Source organism: Hydra viridissima, unplaced genomic scaffold (genome assembly GCF_058129835.1).
Source record: "Hydra viridissima isolate aposymbiotic clone 2 unplaced genomic scaffold, HvirCarnegie_v1 scaffold_17, whole genome shotgun sequence".
NCBI lineage: Eukaryota > Metazoa > Cnidaria > Hydrozoa > Anthoathecata > Hydridae > Hydra > Hydra viridissima.
In genome coordinates, this window is record NW_028324316.1 from 1,499,987 (window position 1) to 1,519,564 (window position 19,578).

Below are 19,578 nucleotides of genomic sequence, written 5' to 3' on the forward strand. Positions count from 1 at the left end.
ATTTTTGCTTTTTATTTTATTTTGTTTAACAGTAACAATCTACTTTTTTAAGTTTTAATTGAGCCTTTGCTAGTTATAAATTTTTATAAGAATACTTTATAAATTGATGTGTTGTGAATTGATTTCTTAAACCTCAAGGATAACAAACTTTCTAAAATTGGAGGCGATAATATGAAGAAAAACACAAAAACTGTTTATGCAAAGGTGACATTGTTCAACTTTTTTTATTAAGTTTTATAAGAGAATTTTAAATATAGAATAATACTTTACTGTTGAGAAAATCAAAAACATTTTCTTTTTATTAGAGCTTGTACCTGATACTTGGCTTTTTTCTTTTTCAATAACAGTGGCTGAAGTAAGAAAAGAAATTATGAACTTGTTAAAATATCAAATGGCGGTGGTCGACGCAGAAATGACGATACACATAATACTTAAAATCCTTTTTTTACATTTTTTTTTTTTTTTGTTTTGTTGTGTTAAAAAGGAAAAAATTTTCTGTACTTTTATTTGATTTATTTAATTTTTCTGCATGTATTTTTATTGTATATCTATTGTTTTTTTTATAGTGCAAAATACTGGTTTTCATTGTTATTTTGTGCACCCATATACCTTTTTATCACAATCGTAGATAATTTCTTGTCGAGACAATCTCATTGTCTACGATGCGAAGTTGATATCTAGTTGATTAAACATTAGGACAACGTTGCAACAACGTAACCATCGACGTTATGTTAACGTCATGGTTTTCTACGTCGGATTCTGTTTCCGATTCCACCAACTTTCAACGTTGTTTCAACATTTAATAAATTAGGATTGGGACGTTGTTTCAACGTTACTTCAACGTCATTCTGTCTACTGGGTATTGACATTCGAAGACTCAAAATATTTTGTATTGTTATCTCTAAGTAGCAACACAATACATTTAACGAAATATTCCTATCATAGTACCGTGGTGTGACCCAGCAAAGTCCTATGCTTTAAGAAAGTCCTAATTTAAGAAATGACAAATTTCGTATACATAAAATAAGCATTAAGAGAAAATAATTTTGTTATTTTATCAGCAAAGTTATTTTCCGCAAATGTTTCTTTTATATATACGAAGTTTGCCATTTCTTAAATTAGGACTTTCTAAAAGCATAGGACTCAGTTAGGTAACACCACGGTATATTCTTTTATAATACCTGAATTTGGAATTCTGAAAAGCCGTAAACCTTCAGTTAAATATATTAATCGATTCGCGTTGTTCCTAATTATCGTGGTTTTTTTTTATTATCGTGTTATTTCTTATTATCGAGCTGTTTCCTATTATCCCTGACGTACATATTCTTTGAGCTTATTTTTACACAGAGATGTAGAAAACTTTAGATACTCATATAAAGAGAATAATGAAACAAAGATTTTTGTCTTAATGATTTGAAATGCTCTTATCAATCGTTCTTATATTGCGGAACTCGTAAATAGTCGTGGTTTTATAGGACGCCAACATTCTGGACTTATCCATCTAATTACAACTTCGTCGTAGTTCTAGTGATAAAAAGTAGCTTAGGTAGATTTCTTTCGAACTCGTTTCTAAACTGTCTTTGCAATAAATTTCTTTTGCTTAAATCAGTTAGACTTGCGAAATAGAAAATATAGATAATACTAGCCTATTTGTTTTTCGTTTTTTTTTTTTAATCTAAATATATATATTAAACTATATAACACCCTATTACACATAAGTAAATAAGTTAGAAAGTTGTATAAAGACGTTTCGGATTTGGGTCGTTGTATGTGCGGACCCTCTGTCACGTGAATAAAACTCCTTACTGATTTCGAGTTACTTTTCACTTAAAGGAACGTAGTATGAACGAAATGGATAGAGGCTTTGGTCGGATTCCGCCTTCAAACCATCGAGAAGATCGTTCATTTGAGAATATCTACTCTGATCGTCGTCCTTCTGGGAATTCGTTTCGCAATGTAATTAGAGGTAGTTCCCAAATCAAAGGTGGCAGAGATCTACCCTTTACTGGACAGTGGGTGAGAATGCTATTTACTTTACAAAGCCTAATTGCTTTAACCAACGTTGTAGCTCTTAGCTTAGGTAACTCCTTGTGTGTGTGTGTGTGTGTGTGTGTGTGTGTGTGTGTGTGTGTGTGTGTGTGTGTGTGTGTGTGTGTGTGTGTGTGTGTGTGTGTGTGTGTGTGTGTGTGTGTGTGTGTGTGTGTGTGTATGTGTGTGTGTGTAAATATAAATTATTTGTACATTAAAAAACATTTTCAAAGTGAATTGATGGGGCAATACCTTGTTATGTTCCCTTTAATCACAAAAAAATTCATCTGCAAATCTTCATGAGGACATTCCACTACTAAAGGGTGTCTTATAGGATTGAAAGTTTTACTAAGGTGGACAAAAGGTAGGCACTTTGGTAAACAAACTACTTTATTTCAAAACAATGAAAATAATTGTTCTATCTTTGCAATTATATATTGCAAGTTTTTATTTACAAGTAAACTATTCTGAAAATCAGTAAATATTTTTATTGTAACATCTGACTTTTCTCATGCTATTCTTTTGTTTATTTCTGGTGGAAGACAAGCCATAAATATTTTTGTGAAAATAGTAATCTTATTTACATTTAGAGAATTTATAAGAATTTTTTTTTTGGAAAGTTATATAAGATATTTTACATAATTTATATTATCAAATGAGGAATTACATTTATAATGACTTTTTATAATTCAGTCATTCAGTTGCAAAAATGTTTATAAATTTTTTTTTTTTAATGATCAAGTTTATACTCTGATAATGAGGAACATTCTAAAAAGTAGGCCTCTGGTAGATAAAATTATTTAAATGGATTGTAGCTAAGTAGTTAGTAATTAAGCATTAAAAAATGATAACTTGAATGAAACAATTATAAAAAGGCTACAAAGCAAAAGCTGTTTTTGTTTTTTTTTAAGTCTAAAACATAAACTTCTTTATATATACATCATTAATTAGCTGGTAAATTAAAAAACTGGTATTCTCAATAAAGTATAAAGAGTTCAATTTACAGAAACTCATTCTGGTTGTTTTTGTAATGAGTTCTGTTTAAAATGGGTTCCGTTAAATAAAGTTTATTTAAAGATTTCAATAATATAATTAAACATTTATTTGCATGTCAGTTAGAATAATTCAGGTTCAGGTTCTGAAAATATTTTGATAGGATATTGCCTGTACATAATACAATCCCTTTGCTATGAACATTTATCTTATACTTGACAGCTTCATAACAGTTAACTCTACCCTGTGTAAGTATACCTTAGCCTACCATCCTAAATAGTGAATATTACTAATCATTATTATTGCTAACAATTAAAGCTGTTTCAAGCAAGTTCCAGGATAAACTTTCAATCTCTCCAAAGAAAGATTTTCTTTATTCTAATTATTTCACTCATCTTTCACCCTCTTAAATAGTGGAATCTTGGAACCAGTTGTGCCACTAGAAAAATAGTTTAGTTCTATTAGAAATATGAAGTGTGCCTTTCTACAGTTTGATGTCTGAATGCAAGCAGAAATACTGGTAGAGAAAAAGTAACAGCATCTTGTTTTTGAACTGTCAAAAACAGCTATATCAAAGAGCAAAGTTATAAGTTTTTAGGTAATTATTACTTTTTGTTCATGTTCCTTCAAAAAAGAATTCGTTCTCCTTCCCTTGTTCTGTTATTTTAAAAGGAACCAGTTCCAAGCTTCAGTCCTCAAAAAAAGAACTCATCCCAGAAATCCATTCCTTTTGGAACGTCTTCTTTCAAACACTGGTGTGTTTATATGTGTGTATGCATGTATGTCTGGTATGTGTGTGTGTATGTGTGTGTACATGTATCTATGTCTGGTGTGTGTGTGTGTGTGTATATGTGTGTATGCATGTATGTATGTCTGGTGTGTGTATATGTGTGTATGCATGTATGTATGTATGTATGCATGTATGTATGTATTCTGACTAGAATTCTAATTTTTCTTTTTTAACAAGTTGTATATACATTTTGACATTGGTTTGAATTGTATCAATGTGTTTACTACAATTTTCTGTTTACTCAATTAGTTGGAGTAAGTATAATTAGACTAGTGTTTAGAATGTTTATATCACAATTTCAAAATTGGCAGACTTTATGGACTGCTTATCACAGTAGATTAAATCATTTGCAACTGGCCTATAAGGGGCTTTCTATGCAATTTAATATATGTGAATCAGCTTTTTCAAAAGTGTTAGGAGATTCAAGGGTGCATTTTAAAAAGTGTCATTTCCCAGAAATTGTAAACCAGTTTGTTTATGAAGTTATCTTGAAAAACAATGGCATCGCATGCTATTTTTTTATGGAACAAGCATTTGTTTTTCAACTCGACAATGACCTAAAAAACACATCCATCAGATAGATTAAATGTTGGTTTGATCTATTTGATAACCTCAGTCAATTTCCTGGCAGAAGGCTATTGGGCATTGTTTTATATAGAAATATGCCTAAAATGGAGCTGAGAGGTTCATTTAGCTGGAGGAAAGGTGAAAAAAGACCATTGAGGAAAATATTAACACAATGTTTATTGATAGTATACCTTGCAAATCCCAAGCCATGATTTAAGATTTGATGGTTTATGGTTTTAATTCGTGATTCAAAAACATACATGACAAAGTACTAAAATTCAGATAAATGATAAGTATTATTGTTAGGTGTCATTGTACCTTTTTATGGCTTAAGATGCAATAGTTTTTATAAATGATGCAATAGTATCATATTATCAATAAAAATTGTTTGATGCTCTTGATATATATATATATATATATATATATATATATATATATATATATATATATATATATATATATATATATATATATATATGTATATATTAATTTGTTATTATGTATAGAATATCAGAAGTAAAATCTAATTTTACATGATCTTCTTTTTGCTCTTGTTCAATAAATTTTGTAAATAAATTTAGTATAAATAACTACATGATATATTGTTATCTAGTTGCATTCTATTACTTTTTAAATATTCCTTTTTGTGTTAGACATTGCAATCAGCTAATGAGAGTTTCATGAATAGATATGCAAACTCACTTTAGTTTAAATATGCTTTTTGTCATCTTTCATAGTTAAACAGATTTAAGTTGAATCCTTTAATATCATGGTTAAATATAAACTTAAGAATGTTATCTGTTAACTATCTTTATGAAAATTGTCTATGATTTAGTTTATTCATCCAATTGTTGAAATTCTTTTGCTCAAAAACCTCCCTTCATTTAAGTTTACAGAGGTCTAAAATGATGGTTAAGCATCCCACAGTAAATTATAATTGTTCTGTGTAAACACTGCTATAAACAGTCTTTCTTTTGGTATTTCTGTGCTTTGATATTTCTATGAATAGTCTCATCTTGATATGATTTCATTTTTCCAATGGAATTGAAAGACGATGCATGAATACAAGTATCTTTAATGATAAAGTTAATTTATAATTGCTGAAATAAATGTTTCTACCTAGGTTGCCATGAAAATACATATTTTGCTATGTACTTTTTGCTTATGTGCGTAGCTTGCTACAATTATAAGTTATATATTTAGCTTATAGGTTATGTGGCTGTTATTAAACACAATGATAATCAAAATTATGTCACTCTATCACAAAAAATATTGCAGAAACTCACCCCTCACCTGAATCTTTCTCCTAATGGAAAAGGATATTTTAGTTTTGTTAGCTATAACTGTCTTCTTGCGGTTTCTGTTAGGGAGGAGCAAATCGTAACCGTGGATTCTTTGGTCAAGGAGGTCAGAGCAATACAGGTCGCGACCGGGGTATGAAATAAAACACTGTTCTATCTTATATAATTACTGTTGGTTTATTTCCAATCTCCTTTCTTTCATTTTCTCATTTAAAAATAGAAGTATTTTTAAACCAACAATTTCTTGAAGTTCATTTCCCTCCAATTCCATATTCTATTTCTTAAAGTTTTCAATTGTTGGAAAATGTTTAAGAAAAAGTGTTTCAGGCTTTAGAGTTATTAATGTGTCACTGTATGTTAAATATATGTACATAATTTTTTTTTAATATTTATATTTCTGCCTATTTATACATCTAGTTTCAGTTATTATTAATGAATTTATTCCTCTGTTAGGTGGACAAGGAGGTTTTTTAAATGGTCAGATGTTAGAAACATTGAAGCAGCAACAAAATTTATTGAGTGCTTTTATGACAACACAGTCACAACATGGTTTGATGCAACAGAGAGGTGGTGGAAGATTTAGTAATCAAGTAAATAGTGGTTTATAGCAATTCATTTTATTTTATTACAGGATATTAAAAATGATAAAATAATTCAAATATCAAAAGCTGAATTGGTTTACTTATCTATTATTCTAATTTCATTTAAGTGACACTAATTTCAGCTTAAAATTTATAAATATAAAAAAAAAAAAAATTGAATGTTGCTAAGACAGGTCACAGGCTAGTTACAGATCATGGGTTTCAATGTCTAGCTAAATTAACTGCACAAACAATAGCAATGTTTTATTGTTTACTGTATATTATCAAAGATCTCTTGCTATTGTTAAAATAGCAAGAGGTCTTTGATAATATACAGTAAACAGTAATAGAATCATTATAGAAGGTTCTTTAAATTATTAGTACTGTTTCATAAATTGGCTGACATTTATTTACTGATTTTTAATGAGGATAAAGTGTACATTCATTCTAGTAATAACATTGAATCCATGGGCAACATATTGGTAATTTTAACCTAAACCTCCTAAAATCACTAGTGTTTTCAAACCAAAAAGAAATTTATGGTAGAAACTTTTAGTCAAATAAATTACATTATTTAGAATCTTAGAATTGAAGCACTATTTGTAATGCACCAATAAGGTTTCAGACTTCATAGGTTAGATAAAGCTCATAATACGTCTTTTAAATGCAACTTAGAATTTATTGAGATTGACTATTTTATTTCAAGATGCTGATTCTTCTAAATGCTTGTGTCTATTTTTCCCTGGGATCATCTGCAAAAACATGTCAACTTCGGTTTCTAATATTTCTCTATTGCACTACAATAGTGAATAACTCTGCAATCTTTCTTGAATAACTCTGCAACCAATCAAGCTAAATTCGTGAAACTTTCACTACTTATTTGTTATGCTGTTAGTAAGGATTAAACCACTTTAAATTGATATTATATTACAGAAAACATAAGTTTTAATTTTAATTACAAAACAGAAAACATGAAGTTTTAATCAAGTATAAAACAAAAATGAAATAAAATTATTTTAATGATATGTATAAAAAAGATAATTATTCTATTTATTATTGCCTAATATAATGTTGCATAGCTTTTTGCCTCAATTTCTACCTGAAAATAAGCTAGGATTGAATAACAAGATTCATTATGACATTAAGTTTGAAGTTTTTGTTGTGAATTTGTATCTTTAATATAGCTTTAAAGAACTTGAATTTTTTTTTTTTTTTTTTGAAAAATATCTTTAATGATATTTACATAATTTTGTTCATAATGTTGTTGGAAAATCTATCCAAAGACATTTTTTCTGTTCCCTGTCCTATTAATTATGTCTTTGTTGATGTTCTTGTATTTATTTCCATCTACTATGCCTCCAGGACCATCAGAAGAAAAACATCCCCAAACCCTTAAATTTTCTCAGCCATGCTTAACAGTTGGTACTTTGGATCCAAATAAGTGTCATGATGTCTTATGTACTTAATTCCCATCTGTACCAAATGTCATAAAGTTAGATTCATTTTGACCATTGTGAGTTCAATGGTGTTTTCTTACAAACCTTGCTTCTGCATTCTTAATTTATATCAGTTGTTTCTAAGCCAAACATCTTCCAAATAGATTTGGTACATTCAAATAATATTTTGTAGTTAAATTTTTGGTCAGTTTGCTCTATGAACAGATCAAGTAGAACAAGAATCCTTTAAAACTCAACAGTTTGTTTCAAACCAAATATTTTTCCAATTTCACAAGTCCTAATATAACAGTTAGCAAATATAATGTAAAATTACCGTTTTAATCACCAACATCTTAAATACACCAAGTTTAATTCAAAATGGAATTGGGACAACTCTCAATTTTTGATGTTCCAGTATTGGTTTTATATCGATTTGATAATATTGACAGCAGTTGACATTCACATATTTGTACTTAAGTGTTATTTTAGGTAATTATTACCAAAAATAATATGAGCTAAAAAAATAAAGGTAATGGGATGATTTTAAATATATATATATTTTTTTACCATTGTGCTTACATTTGAACTACACTATATGTTGTGTATATATATATACAGCTTGTATTAAAAAATGATAATGTAAAAATGTCAAATGTATTAACTCATCTATTTATGTGAGTAATAATTTTAAAAGTTATTGAATAGGAAAAAAACATCAGATTTAGAGTTTTAATTTGAAATTTCAATCTAACAATAACTGGTTATTCACATTCTTTGACAAATAACAAAAATAATATCAGAAATATTATACTTTTTTAATTTTCTCAAATAGTGTTGTTATTTATGAATTAGTTTTTCTTACATTTTAGTTCAAAAAAAAGAGTGAATGAGATTGTTTGCATTTTTTAAATTGGGATTGCATCCTATTCATGGCCATCTGTACTAACAGGCCTCTTAAATGTGTAAAATCAGGGCTGGGGGCTAATCTAATACTCTTAAGCTATCTTGTATTAATAAGTTCTAGCGACATCTTGGTTAATTTTCAAATTAAGTAAAATATTATCTTGTTTGAATCTAAAATCTATCTAGATTGCCTTAAAAATGTTGGGTGACCAACTGTAATGGTAATTACAATAAGCAAACAAAAGGAAAAGTTTTTCGGCTTCCTTCTGAAAAAGAAGAATATAATTGTTGGATGAATGCCATTCCACAAGATAATATACCTTACAGCCCAGATACAGTTGTTTATGAAAGACACTTTTCATCTGGATATCCCTACAGTTACCATATTTGGCCATAAAAGGCCTTGCGATCCTCCATCAGTTTTCATATGTGTCAAGCCTAGTTTGATACCTACTTTTCCAACACCATGAAGAACAACCTTTAAAGCATTTTTATCTGTCTGGAACATTATGGCCGATGAACCTGATATGTTTTTAGCTGCTGATAAGTTTGGATGTTTTAGATCATTACATCAGAAGCTACAAAATAAAGAAATTGATTTTGGTGTAGTTGATGTAACTTGGTATTTTTCTGGTGAATATTTGCTAATCACTCAGTCAATAGACTTTGAAGAAAACTCTTTGATTGTCAGATTTATGCTTAAGATTAAGAATGATTTTACTTTTGAGGGATACTTTTGTGGAGTTAGGTATAAAATTGTATCTCTATCTCAAAATAGGATTTTCTTAATCGATTCTTGCTTGAAATTACAAGAAGCTATTAATTTTTTGAATAACTTAACAAAAGGCAGAAAAAGTATGAATCTTTTGCAGCTCATCCGTGACATGAGCTCTACTACAATTGGGAAGAAAAAATACAGCACAGAAACTATTGTTAGAGCATTTGATTATTTTGCAATTTCAAGATCATTAAATGAAAGATTAAGGGAAGATTTTGAACTTCCAAGTATTTTCCTCTTAAAAAAGCTAACTTTGAAACTAGACTCTGTAATAGATGATATAGAGTTTTTAAACTCAGTTTTTTCAAAGCTTAACAATGAAATGCAAAAGAAGTGTATACTTTTAATTGATGAAGTCTATATTAAATCATCGCCTACTTATCATGCTGGCTCAACCTTTGGTAAAGCACTAAATAAACCAGACTCTTTAGCAACAACTGTTTTAAGTTTTATGTTAGTGTCACTTTATGGGAGACTGCAGTATCTGTGCAGAATTATACCAGTTTGTGAGCTTGATTTTTAATTTCTTTTTGAACAAACTCAATTTGTTTTAGAAGGAGTAAAGAGCGCTGGAAGGATGAACCTGTAGCCTTAATATGAGTCAATAATTGAGTAAAAGTTTGATTGTGTTGATCCATGGTTGACTAAAGACAATATGTTCTTGTTATATGACTTTGTGCATTTACTTAAATCTTTTTGTAATAACTGGATCACAGAAAAAAGTCAAAAGTTATGTTATGGATATGATGGGAAATAGAAAAATGAGGGCTGGTCTAGTATCTTAAGTTTGTTCAAACTCAAAGGAAATAGCATTGTAGAATTGTCTAAACTTACAAGTGTGTCTGTTGCACCAAAACCTATTGAGAGATAAAAAGTGTCTACTTGCCTACAAGTCTTTAGTGATGAAACTGCAACTGCTCTAAAATCCAACAGTAGCATAAAAGAAGCAGGTGATACCATTACTTTTATTGAAAGATAAAAGTAATTAAAAATAGAATTGCCAATACAAAAGAACCGTATGCTGATGTTCTATATAAAGATCCAGACAGAGCAGTCATATTAACTTCAGATGATGCTAGACTGGCATTTTTACTTTCTCTTGCAACAATGGCAGAACAAATGTCCAGCAAACAGGGAAACAGACAATTTCAGTTGACCAGAAATACAGGTGCAGCTTTAGCTCATACGTGTTGTGGTTTAGTAGCTGTTACTAAATTTTTGTTACAACATTCTTTTAAGTATGTAATACTGGGAACATTTACAACTGACCCACAAGAAAAAATGTTCGGAAAACTTCAACAAGGATCTGGAGGCACATATTTTATAAATGTGCACAATGTCGTAGAAAAAGTTAAAATTCAAAGAGCAAACTTAAGTCTCCATATTGGTATAGATATTGATTCTTTATCTGCAGAAAGTGGACATAACTGCCAAAAATATGGATACTTTCTTAGCAGTAATGTTGTTGATATATTTGACAATTTGAGTTAGAAAAGAGTTTGCAAATAGATACAAAAGCAGGATTAGTATATATTGCTGGATATATTGTGCAAAATGAAGTGGAAGAGCAAGGAGAAGCTAAATTTTACTATGGAGAATCTGGTGATTATACTGCAGAAATAAATTGTGGAGGTTTGAAGATACCAAATGACAATGTTTGTCAGTGGACTATTTTCTCTTATATATTATTTCTTGAAATTGTTAGTAGAGTCTGCCAAAAGTCTAATGTTGATATCAGAGTCTTTTAACTTAAATATGGAAAGAAAACATGTTATTTCACTTTCAAACATTTTTTAAAAAAACTGTTAATTTATATGCGCTAAGGTTGTCTTAAGAGCCACAACAAATGATTTTGAAACTTTCAAAAAAAAACCTATCGGTTTTTCAACAACTTTTATGTTATATATATGTTTTGTTATCCAATCAATTTCTGGGGCTCTTTTGAGCCAGATTTGTTTTGTATCTCCAATTATCCTATAATAGTACTTTTGTGGATTTTCTTGTACTTAAAATGATCTACCACAAACATTCCTTCATATTTGTCTAAATATTACTTTTATATTTTCCCTACAAATATTTTGCCTTCAGATGTATTGTCTAAATAATACTTTTATACTTATTCACTTAGACATGCTTAATTATTCAAAAAGATTTTATTTGGAATACATTGTATAACTAAAATTTAAAAAAAGAAAATTAAAAATATCATTTTGGTACCAAATCATTCAAAAAAGAGAATCAGGTTAAAAATCTACAGTAAAAAAAAATATAGCAAAAATATAAGATCACCCTTTAATTCAGTATTTTGCATGTCCATCATATACTTTAATGCAGGTTCAAATACCATTAAGTATAGATTCAATCAGATGATACTTAATTCCTGTGGAATTTTGTTTCAAATTTTTTCCAGTGCAAGTTTCTGTTGTGCAACAATTTCCACATTCTCTCTTGATAATTTCTTACCCAACCATGACCAAATACTTTTGATAGGGTTCAGATCTGGTGATAGTGCTGGCCAGTTTAGAGAAGTAAGATGTTGCCTTTGAAAGCACTCTTTCACCAAGTTGGCAGTATGTCCCATTTTGTTGTCCTGTTGGAAAATCCAATTTTTATGCCTTACAAAAAATGATCTAGTAATAGGTAAAAGCTTATTTTCTATGGTCTCGTTTATACTGATTAATTCTCCCTGTATAAATACTTTGAAATCCTATCCCCTTATGAGAAATGCATCCCTATATACCTATCAAGCTGCCACTACCTTGTACTCTTGGTACACAAAATCTTTTCTTATACACTAAACCGCAAAATTAACACACCACTTATACATTTCGTTTTATTTTAATTGTCGCCAATATTACCATATATTTTGACAAATGTATTAAGAATAGAACATATAAACACAATTGTTTCAATTACAATAATAAAATTGACTTTGAGGATGGTGAAAAAAAGACCAAAACCAATAATAACAGAATAAAGTAAATTGTTTATTACTGCTGTGCACAACAAGGAATTTGTCTCCAATGACTGCGAAAAGGTTCTAAAATTTCTGCTATGTATCGTTGAGAAGTCCTAGACAGTTGAGAAGTCAGATGTCCACCATCAACAATAAAATGCTCTGTGCGAAATGTTAAAGATTTTCCACCCCACACCATCAATTAGCCGCCTCCATATAAAGTGGTTTCTTGAATGTTACAAGTAAAATACCTTTCATTTGGTCTTCAGTTCACTCTTGGGTGGCAATCAGAACTTACAAGGTTAAACCTTTACTCATCTGTAAATAAGACCTCTCCCCAATCATGTATTTCCCAATTCATATGCCTCCTTGCAAAGGCCAGTTTGTTTCTTCAGTAGTCTACAGACAATCTGAGACCAGTAGCTGCTGCCCAAGGTTGTAAATTTAAAGCACAAAGTCTTTTTCTTATGGTATCTTGACTAATAGCAGTTCCATCAACATCAGCAAGTTGTATTTGGAGACTTCTAGCAGTAGTAAACCTTTCTTTCAGTTTTTGAAACATTAAAAATCAGTTCTCCACAGTATTGGTAGCTCGTGGTCTGCCTTGGCCATGCTGTCTAGCATGATCATTGCTATCTACAAACCATTGCAGAACCCTACCAACTGTTGTATGACTCACTCCAAATCTTGTACCAAGTGGGCGATTTGTTAATCCTTCCTTGGACAAAGTAATAATTGCAACACATTCATCACAACTTAGATTTTTTCTAGAACGCTGCTTTGCGAACAGATGTGTTGCTCAAATAACAGTTATCTTTTCTACTGTTAAAACAATTTAAAACCAATGCATACTTTTTCTTTTAGAAGTGAGATTTAATTACAGCAAAACATGCTAGTTATAAAAAGCTGCTATATTTTTGAAATTAAATAAGGAAACAGAATAAAGTCTACAAGACGCGTAACAATAAAAATTATTATCATCTTTGTAACTGATAAATCCATAAAATATATTTTTTTAAAAATAAGTCAGAATATATAAGTGTTGCATTAAATTTGCGATAAAGTGCATTTCTATGAAGCATATCTTTTAACAATGAATCTTGATTTATGATTAACCACAAAATTTGATTCATCACTAAAAATGGTCTTAGACAGATCTTCTACTGGCCAGTGAAGTGAAGTCCTTCCTTACACCACATCTATTAACTCTATCTGTCATCCTTAAAGTAGTTTTCTGGTAGCAACATAAAAATACCTTTTTTATTAAGACACCAAAATGTGCTATAACTGATGTAACCAGCCTTATTACTAAACTCAGCTGACAATTCTCAGTAGCTAATTTTAGGATCTCTAACCCTTTGATACAATAAGCTTTGATCTCTAGAATTAAGTTTTGACAGCCTGTCAACTCTTGGTGAATCTTTAACGTTATTTAAAAGTTTGTATTTTTTCAGCATTATTTGGACATAGTGAAACACCAGATAATTGTGCTATTTCTTTGACTTTTTGTGTTATTTTTGGATTGACAAAATATATATTATTTGATTTCTTGTGATGCTGTCCTTTTTTTGTTTCTGGTGTACCAAGAATTTACCAATTGAAATATCTTTTGAAATACTGGTTAGAAATTGATTTTTTTTTTTTTTGAATTTATTTGTAATTTGTATTGGTCAAAGCAGGTACAAAGTTTTAGGATTCACATATAATTGATTTAAGAGTTGTTGAGTTTATGTTTACTGACTTCATAATTTTGAGGTTTTTTTTGATAAGTAACTTATAGGGTTGCTTTAATTTACCATTAAGTCAGAATGAATAAATAGAACCAATAATTGTTATATTATTAGAAAGCTAATTGATTATTAGAAAGCTAATTGATTATTAGAAAGCTAATTGATTAACTCAGAAATTAAAAATGTTTTTTAACTACTTATCATTTAAAAAATTAAGCCATCAAAAAAAAATAACATTTTTTAAAGCCTCTGTATTTAATTTAGGCTGTTTAAACAACAATTAAATATGATTTAATAAGGTTAGGTTGAAAAAATTGATATTATAGATTAACAATACAGAATGTCAGTCATAGAATATAAAATCAAAGTTAGTTGGATTATTTAGTTATTGGTTCTTAAGAATATTCTTACTAATGTTCTCAGCAAAAATATATTCTTACAACTTTTTGAATTCACAAAAGCATGTTACGGTTTGTAACCTTTTGTAATTTAATTACAAAATCTAGCAAAATTATTTGTGTATCATAAATAACTTAGTTTGTTAAAGATGTTTGTTGGCACAAAAAATGAAAAAGCCATCAGTTAGAGGTTGATTTGGTGAGTTTTACAATAATTTTTGTACATCAAATTATAATGGTGTTGAGGGAAAATGTGCAAATGAAAACGATAGGGTTTGGGTAAAGATGTACTATTTCACACCTGAGGGTTAACAGTATTTGTAAAAAGTGCTGTAATAACTGGTAAAAGGCCATATCAAACAACTACCCTTTAGAAGGATCTTAAATAATGAGTCAAAGCATGAATAGGCAAAAAAAACACCATGTCTTTTGAGAAGTCAAGGCTTGTTGGTCATGCAATTTCTTTCATAAATATATCTGTACCATTTTGCTTTCAAAAGGCAAAATATGTACAGATACACTTGTTCATCCTAGTCTCCCAAAAGGTGATTTAAATGTAATTATATCCTTCTTGTAAAAAATATATATATTTTGAAATTTTTAAAACTTAAAGCTAGCCATTACTTCTTTCAAAATTAAATATTTAGCTATGAATATTTGAATCATCGTTCTAGTTTAAAATGTTATTCATAAATTCAAACTTCAAACTGTAAAGCTTACTATACTATTTTATTTAGTGTTTAAGAAATAGATAATCTTAAAATATTTTTAAGTATTTTTGTGCAAACAATTTTTTTTTATAAGAAGTTCTTGTAGTGTAAGATTAGTTAATGAAGGTTTTTGAATATTTAGTTTTCAATAGCAGTGAAGTGTGCTTATATATCCTTTTTAATGAGTTATTCAATTTTCCAATCCAGAAACAGTAGTTTGGATTTTTAGAGATAAAAACGCATTTTAGGAATTGAAGCACAAATAACTGTCTTTAAAAGCGAAGGTAGTTTTCTTCATGTCTCAAAAATAATACTAATTAAATAAAAGAAGCAATATTAACTCACTTAAAAAAAATTCTAGTAATGTATTTTCAAATGACTTGTTATTTTCTTTAAATTTGCATTACAAAGTTTACAAGGTTTGAGCTCATATAAAATGAAATATTTTTAAACTTTAACTATTTAGAACAATCAAAATAGAGGCCAATATAACAATAGAGGTCCTAGAGGTTCTCACAACAATCGTCCTGGTGATAAAAGAAGAAGTGATGGTACTGGTGCTTCATCATTTAGTAAGAAATCGAAAAAACAATTTTCTCCTGTAAAGAAAGGTAATTTACTTCTTCAAGTTTCAACATAGGGTTTGTTAAAATATCTAGTGCTAAAGTGCTAAAAATTCTTATAATTTATGTTAAGATAATCAACTTGCTAGAGAAGAGATAGATATTCCAGATAGTGAGGTAGTTATACCTGATTCTCTAATGGATGCCATTGAAGAACTGCGGCAGCGTAAAGATAATATAGAGAGAAATGTGGCTGATGAAGATGTGGCAAAGCTCACTGTTTTCTCATTCACTGGCAAAGGCTACTCTTGCAAAACATGTGGGTCTCTTCTAAGTAATAAGCAGGTAGTATTATTAAAAATTTAGAAAAATGTTAAATATTAAAAATATAAAAATGTTTTTTAGAAACATTAAAAGTATAAAGAAAAAAGTAAACAAAAAAAAAAAAAAAGATTTTTCAACAAGAAGTTTGGGTAAATAATTATCCAGATTAAATTATTGTTGTCCTGAAAAATGTTTTCTTTTTTTTTTGTATCCTGAAAACATCTAATGAGAAGAAACTTAAGTGTAAATCTAGGCCTAGCTAGGTTTTTTTTTTTTTTTTTTCTTTTTACTACTGTAATCTCAATATTTCAAAGTAAATAAACCAGAAAAAAGGTTAAATTTTTAAAAAATTATTTTTTTAAATTATATAATTGTTAATAAAGTTAATATTTTTCTGATTTAGACATTTTCAAGTCATGTTATGGGAAAAGCACATGTCATGAAAGTAATAGAAGCTCGTACTGCAAAGACTTATCAAGAAACCAGAGATTTACTTGATATTGATCTAGCACCAGATGACTGGTATGAGAAATCTGAAAAAGCTCGAAGTATTTTGTTGCTACAAGCTAAATTAATTATGAAAGCTAATCTTGAGAGAGAGGAACAGGAAAGGTTGAACTATAATAGTAACCCTGCCAACTTCTTTACTGTAAGTATGGAGACTAGAAAGTCTGCTGTAAAGAAAGAGAATGTTGTAACTATTACATCATTAGTCGAGTCTAGAATGGAAATCAAAGACTTTGTTGGGGATAGGTTTTTTGGTAAAGAAGTTTAGTTAAAGAAACATTTTTATTATTAAAGTCATACTTTCACTGAAATTTTCAAAAATGAAAGAACTTTTTTCTTTTTTTTTTCAGGGTGTGAATTTGTCAAAGCTGTTTCTGGTTTTCATTGTCGTCTGTGTGATGCTTACATCAAAGATGCTGCTAAAGTTGTTCCACATATCAATGACAAGCTACATAGGAACAATTATCAGGTAGAAAATTTGAGAAAACATTAATATTTTTAATATCAAGTAATTGACTCAAAAGTAGTTGTAAAAGTGTAAATTTATATCTTTTTATTTATTTGGAAATAGCTTGTAATTAGATGAACTAAAAAAAATTAAAAAGCAATTTTTATTTCTCCTTTTCTTTTTTAACTCCAAATAGAACACTCTTAGTTTTTTTTCAGTTTTATGTTAAAAATTTTGTGTATTATTTCATTTTAAAATTTATATTCAGAATAAGCAATACCAAAGAGCTAATTTATTCTGGTTTTTGGTATCTCATTAATTGTTTATGTCTTATGTTGTGATAGCAACTCTTTTTAGAGTTTAAATTATATTTTTTTCTTTTAATTACGGTAATTAAAATGTGTGTTGCAGCAAAATCTGTTCTAACTTTGATGCTTGCATAAAATATCGTCTTACTGCTATCACGTTATTCATAAATTATTAAGTATATTTTTGATTATGTAATATGTTTTTTAATAGTTTTTTATATTTTTTTATACCTAACATGTTTGCTTTTTTTTTATCTGTGCGTATTTTGTTGCAACATTCGCTATTTCCTTATTAAGAGATTTAGATCAAAATATTTGCTTAATAAAGAAATATATTTGTTACTTCTTTTATAGACAGATGTTAACCTTTTGGTCCAACTCTCCAATAAATTCTTACCTGATCATTTTCATCCATTTATCTAATTCTTTAGATGCAACTCTTAAACGTTTATAAATATAGCCAATATTTTTAGGTCCATCTGCGAAAAAATCCAAATTATGAGAAACAACAAAAGGAACAGAATGCAGATCTTGCTGCAATTTTAGCTGAAGAAGAAAGTAAAAATGTTCTACTCTCTCAAACTCCTGGTGTATCATCGAGTCCTTTCTTGTTTGCAACGGAATCCAGCTGTGTAAGTAAAGCCGTAATAATTCGTAATTTTTCTTTCTTTCATTATAGGTACCCATAAAGATTCATGACTTAAGAGACTGCGTTTGTGCTGAAAAATTTTTATAATACAGAATAATATAGGTTTCTAAATAAAAAAGTTATGAGCGTTTGATTTCCCATCATTTACTAGGTTCAAATTCCAAAACTTATGAATAATAAAAATGAGAAGCAAGAAACAACTGTTAAAAGTGAAGATAATGAAAAAGTAGAGAGTATAAATGATGTGTTTGGTGGAAACGAAATTATTTCAGAAAAACAAGAGTCCTCTGGAGCCGTAGATGTTGCAGAAATACACGTTGACGACGTCAAAAAAGAAGACAACGAAAGTGTCGCTCAACCGGAAGATTCAGCCCAGAAGGTTCAGCCTGACAAAAGTGATGATGATTCTGTAAACGTTGCTAAAGAAGATATCAAGATAGAAGAAGAAAGTCCTTTGAAATCCATTTTGAAGGTCAGATTTTTTTATTTGAGCAAAAGTGAAACAAGGAAATCCGATTGAATTTAAAAAATATTTCTTACATTATGTCCAAGCTTTTATCAAAAATGTCTTTGATATTTCCGGATTTCCTTTTTCCGCTTATAGGCTTCGAAGCATAAAGAACCTTTCTGGGTAGACGATTACTGAACATATCAATGGAACTGTTAACCACAATTTAAATATTTCTAAATTCTCTTTGAAGTTTACATAAGAATTTTGTCATTCAGAATACTTCTACTCCAAGAGGAGGTGCAGCTACTAGGAGAGGTCGTGCACGTGGTCGAGGTTCACCACGAACGAGAGGGCGACGTGGAGCGAAAGATGATATTGATTTTACCAAAGATGACGATGAGTTGCTACCAAATGCAGATGGCAGTTTTCAGGTAGTTGATGAGGTTGATGACTTGTTTTAATGTTGAATATGAAAATATGAAAACTCTGTATTTTACGCTCATTCAGAAGATAACTGGTTTTATTGAATGTCTGTTAAATATCTACATGTAGTATCTACAGATACTCTGGTGTTTTACATTTTCTAGTGGTTTTTATTTTCTTCAGACTTCTTTATACCATTGTCTGAAATTTTTAAATTTTAGGCAATAAATGTATAATCTCTTGGTAAATAAATTAAAAGCCATAAAAGTCAACTAAAAGCAATTTATTTTCCCTGGAAGTTTGTTAAAATCCTCACAAAATGACATTTAACAGCCTGTTTAATGTCATTTACATCAATACATTTGTTCTTTTGGTCACACTATTGATAAGCGATCTAAGATTGTTCTCTAAATCTAGTATAATTTGTGGTCTACTTATCTTTAGTGCCTGTTTTACTACCTTCCACACATTTTCGCTGAGATAGAGGTCTGGGCTTATTTTTCAGTTTATGAAACTTTCCATTTTGGAGTTTTACTCTTGAAGTGTGACAAGTTGTTTCATCTTTAATAAACGTAAAATTCTTGCTATTCAGTTGTCGGCTTTTCTGATCTGCAAGTGTGAATATAGGGGAACCTGTTGTACCTCTGACCACTTTTTGCTTCAAGGCGTTTTTTGTCTATACTATTGAATTAATATGAAAAAAATGTTAGAACTTATTTAACAAATTATAGCTT

General features: G+C 29.3%; 1 protein-coding gene across 3 annotated transcripts; it reads left to right on the forward strand.

Annotated features, from left to right (window-relative positions):
• The first annotated feature begins 1,747 nt into the window (after window positions 1-1,747).
• On the forward strand, window positions 1,748-18,949 carry LOC145182725 (uncharacterized). Of its 3 annotated transcripts, none has more exons than XM_090074444.1 (10): window positions 1,748-2,016; window positions 5,746-5,812; window positions 6,133-6,269; window positions 15,638-15,782; window positions 15,868-16,079; window positions 16,462-16,819; window positions 16,916-17,034; window positions 17,795-17,953; window positions 18,122-18,442; window positions 18,697-18,949. In XM_090074444.1, the coding sequence occupies exons 1-10, from the start codon at window positions 1,843-1,845 to the stop codon at window positions 18,880-18,882; spliced, it is 1,878 nt and encodes a 625-aa protein (XP_089930570.1). In that variant the 5' UTR covers window positions 1,748-1,842; the 3' UTR covers window positions 18,883-18,949. The 3 variants fall into 3 exon arrangements, with proteins under 3 accessions (XP_089930570.1, XP_089930571.1, XP_089930572.1); XM_090074445.1 differs by having other exon boundaries at window positions 1,753-2,016; window positions 18,575-18,949; XM_090074446.1 differs by lacking the exon at window positions 5,746-5,812 and having other exon boundaries at window positions 1,791-2,016.
• Window positions 18,950-19,578: the final 629 nt, after the last annotated feature.

Coding starts and splice junctions, on each gene's coding strand:
- LOC145182725 (XM_090074444.1), top strand. CDS start 1,843: ATGAACGAAATGGATAGAGGCTTTGGTCGGATTCCGCCTTCAAACCAT. Junction 6,270..15,637: donor GTGGAAGATTTAGTAATCAA/GTAAATAGTGGT, acceptor TTAACTATTTAG/AACAATCAAAATAGAGGCCA. Junction 15,783..15,867: donor ATTTTCTCCTGTAAAGAAAG/GTAATTTACTTC, acceptor ATTTATGTTAAG/ATAATCAACTTGCTAGAGAA.